The following is a 3,759-nucleotide window of genomic DNA, read 5'->3' as shown; positions in this document are numbered from 1 at the left end:
GGGGGCAGGGAAAGAGAGGAGAGGAGAGGAGAAGAGAGGAGAGGAGAGGAGAGGAGAGGGCCCTGGCTGGCGGGGAGGGGGGGGGCGGGGGGGGTTGGGGGCGGTGCAGGAAGCGGCAGAGGGCGGCGGGGTTGAGTGAATCACCATCTGTGCTGTAAGGCCCCTAATTTTCTCTGGCAGTGGCGCTGGGGCAGGAGAGGCAGTAAACAGACGAGCAGCTTCTGGTCTTTTTCGGCCTCCCACCGGTCCTTGAAGACCAGCAGAGGCAGAAGGGGGGGCGGGGGCGGGGGTGGGGTGAGGTGGCTCAAAGGCTCCGGCCTGGCCCGCCTGGCTTTGGCAGGATCCAAGTGGCTGAGGGACCAAGGTGCCAAATGCCAACAAAGCGTGCCCCTCCTTGTGGCATTCTCCAGTGAGAGCGGCCACAGGGGGCTCCGTCTTGGGGGGAGCTCGCTCCAGGCCTTAATCTCTCCAGCTTGGACGCCGGCTCCGAGGGCGGCATTGGCCTCTCCACCCAGGGGCCTGTGAGGCTTTCCAACCACCTTCTCTGCTTTCTGGGTCCCCTACCTTGGCGGCTCTTTCTTGGAACCACAGATCATTTGCTTTGGACACTTTCTTCAAGTATAGGCTGTGTTGAGAGTTAACACCCTCTCTGCCAAGAATTTGGAGATGGTGGATAAGAAAGTAGATAGCCCCAGGGATCGTGGGTGGCTTAGTCAGTTGAGCATCTGACTTCGGCTCAGGTCATGATCTCAAGGTTTGTGGATTCCAGCCCCACATCAGTCCACTGACTGATTCCAGTCAGTCGGGCTCTGTGCTGACAGCTCAGAGCCTGGAGCCTGCTTCGGATTCTGTGTCCCCCTCTCTCTCTGCCCCTCCCCTGCTTGAGCTCCCTCTCTCCCTCTCCCTCTCTCTCAAAAGTAAATAAACATTTTTTTTAAAGTTAAAAAAAAAAAGAAGATAGGTATCCCCTATCTAGGCATACACCCTCTTGAGATGGATGTTCTGATGAATACAAGTAATTTCCAACTTTATAATATTCACTCACAATAACCCATACTCAGACACTATTTCATGGCATTCCTGAACCAGAGGGATTGTCTTCATGAGGTGCGGTGGTAACGGGGAGGGGAAGGGGGCATCCCCAGTGGTGTGCTGGGTAATGTTGACCTGGCTCTTGCGGGGCGGAAGGCAGGGAGGCTCTGATTTGTACGGGGTGCTGGTTTCCGTGGTGTAAATCCTCCCACAGTGGCTGGTTTCAAGCTTCCAATATGATGTCACCCAGTGCAGACTTGGGAAGAGACGTCTATGTTCAGCCCTCCAGAGCCAACATGAGCAACTCCAGCACAACACTGGGTGGGTGGCAACCTCCAGTGGGGCTCCAGCGGGTGGAAACCTCTTTGTGGCCAGCGCCCAAGGATGGGGGGAGTGGAGAATCAAAATGATGGGACATCTCGGTGATCAAGGAGGAAGAGAGTTTCAGAGAGGAAAAAGAGGCCACGCACATTCTCTGCTGGTCAGTGGCATAGAAGGAAGAAGTTGGAGAAGCTGCTGGAACTGGCTGCCCCCCTTCCCTGCATCTCACCCATCACCCCTGGGACCCCTGGCTCAAGGCTATCTCTGCAGGTCTGGGGCTCTGTCTTACGAAGCAAGGCAGGTTCCGATCGGAGGCTCATTCACCTGCGCAGAAGGAGAAAGGGCTGGAGAAGACAGGACACTGTGTTACAGGGGCAACGTCATGGCAGAATCTGGTCTGGGAAGGCACCAGGCCTGCCAAAGTCACCCTGGGTCACCGGCATGAATTGGGGTGCCAAGATCCTTTTTCTGGGCCCCAGGACATTCTGTGGGGGGAGAAGGGCCCCTCCTCTCTGCCCCAGGTGGGAGCTTGGTCCCAGGAGAGCTGCTCGTTTGTGGCCCTTCCCGTGAGACTCCAGAAGATTCCCTCCGGCCAGATCAGGGTCATAGCAACTGAGAACAATGCTGGACAGGCCGAGCGAGCACTGTGTAGGGGCAGGGGGTCTGGGAGAGCGTCAGAAGCTGCTGGGGCCGGTCCTACCCAAACTGGGCCACTGGTGGGGCCTTTCATGTCTGCCTTCCTCTCGGGGCCTGCCTTTGCCTCTTCCCACCCCACCACCCCCAGTGCGGCAATTACGGCGCTAATTAGGGCGCTTTGATCATCTTTAGAAATGGCTACATCGGGGAGAGACGCTGCCAAGCAATTAGGGGCACAGGGGCTGGGAGCTCGGGCACCTCCTCAGGGGGTGGGGCTGCCGAGGACCCTCACACACCCCCTGCCCTCCTCCCTCCAGGAGTGTGTGCCCCCAGCACAGTCCTAAACTCCTCAGGGAGTAGAGGCAGATGGGACTCCCCCCGCCATCCGAGCCTCGGGGACAGGGCCAGCCCCTGCCCACCAGCCCCCCTCTGCCTGGCCCCCAGCCCAACTGTCAGCTCTTCTGGCCTGTCCAGGCCCCTTTGATGGAGCCGCAGAAACAAGGGTTCCTTTGACAGAAGGGGGGCCTCAGAGCTGGGACCGTGGGACTTCAAAGGTGAGGGTCGAGCCCCCATCCCGATCCCTCCCCCAGCCCTGGCCCCCCTCCCGAGTACCCCCCCAGCCTGTCCTCTATATAGCCCCCCAAGCCCCAGTCCCCTGTGGGCTCCCGGGAGTTAAGGGCCAGGTGAGGGACCGACTGAGGGAAGCGGGTGATTTTGATGTACGAGAACAGAGTCAGGATGATTTGAGGGGCACGAATTCAGGGCCCAGGGACAGAAAGGCAGTGGGAGGCAGACACCCAAGGATAAGCACCTGGAGGGCAGACTCCGAGGGGGAAAGAGGACGGGGTCGCTCGTCCTGGCTGTTGGTCACCATGCTGCTGCCTGTGCTGCTGCTGCTGCTGCTGCCCTTCCCAGACCTACCGTCTGTCGCTGGGCACCCACTGTACATGCGCCTGCCCCCCAGCACCCTGCAAGGTGAGCCGGGGCTGCTCTGAGGGGGCGGCAGAGGTGGGAGGAGCTCAGAGGAAGTGGGGTGGGGCTGGCGAGCATGACCTTGCCACCCCCACTCATTGAGGCCTTTGGCCCCCTCCGCCCACCCTGCAGGGAGAAGGGGCCAGAAACGGAGGCGGCACGGGTGGGAGAGGGAGGGGGAGGACCAGGGTGCACAGGGAAGGGGACCTGGCAGCCACTGCCAAGGGGTATGCTTTGGGGAAGGTTCCGGGTTTAGCAGGAGGAAGGGGTCCAGGCGGGCAGCTCCTTGGCTATCTGGGCCCAAAGGTAGGCAACTCGGTGACAGGTATTTTGTCCGTTAGCCTGAGTTTTGTGATGTCTCTACCTCTGAGGTGCTGTTTTTCCTTCAAGATGTTTAAGGCAAGTCCCTCTTTAAAGATTCCAGCCCAGCTCAGGTCAAGTGGGTTGAGAATCTGGGACCATCTGCTCCGAGCGCTGGGCCCTCAGGCCCCTGGGGCTCTCTCTCCTCCCCATTCTGCCCGGTGCTCCTGGAGTCTGACCTGCTTCCCCCTGTCTCCCAAGGCAGGCTCAGGGCTGGAGCCTGAGGTCCTTCCCCAGCCATGCATGATTGTACCCTCTGTCCCAGCAGCTCTGTCAGCCCAGGGGACGAAAGCGCTGCAGGCTGCCCAGAGGAGCGCCCAGTGGGCAGTAAATCGAGTGGCAATGGAGATCCAGCACAGACTCCACGAGTGCAGAGGCTGTGCCAACCACACGGTCCCGTGCCCGGGTGAGCTCGCACTGACTACCTGCTTCCGTTCT

At 59.9% G+C, this 3,759-nt stretch overlaps 1 protein-coding gene across 2 annotated transcripts in view; it reads left to right on the top strand.

The window, feature by feature from the left end:
* Positions 1–1,696: 1,696 nt before the first annotated feature.
* The window catches only part of PRSS56 (serine protease 56), a 6,417-nt gene continuing 4,354 nt past the window's right edge, over positions 1,697–3,759 (top strand). The window contains exons 1-2 of one of the 2 annotated variants that reach the window (XM_040450680.1): positions 1,697–2,964; positions 3,590–3,727. In XM_040450680.1, coding sequence (XP_040306614.1) covers positions 2,862–2,964; positions 3,590–3,727 — 241 coding nt within the window. In that variant the 5' untranslated portion in view covers positions 1,697–2,861. The remainder of the gene's footprint in view (positions 2,965–3,589; positions 3,728–3,759) is intronic. The other variant, XM_040450681.1, reaches the window with a different exon arrangement.

The sequence above is a fragment of the Herpailurus yagouaroundi genome, unplaced genomic scaffold (assembly GCF_014898765.1).
Source record: "Herpailurus yagouaroundi ecotype Mexico unplaced genomic scaffold, PumYag 202, whole genome shotgun sequence".
NCBI lineage: Eukaryota > Metazoa > Chordata > Mammalia > Carnivora > Felidae > Herpailurus > Herpailurus yagouaroundi.
The sequence above is the reverse complement of the archived record's forward strand: the minus strand, read 5'-3'. Positions and strand labels throughout refer to the sequence as shown.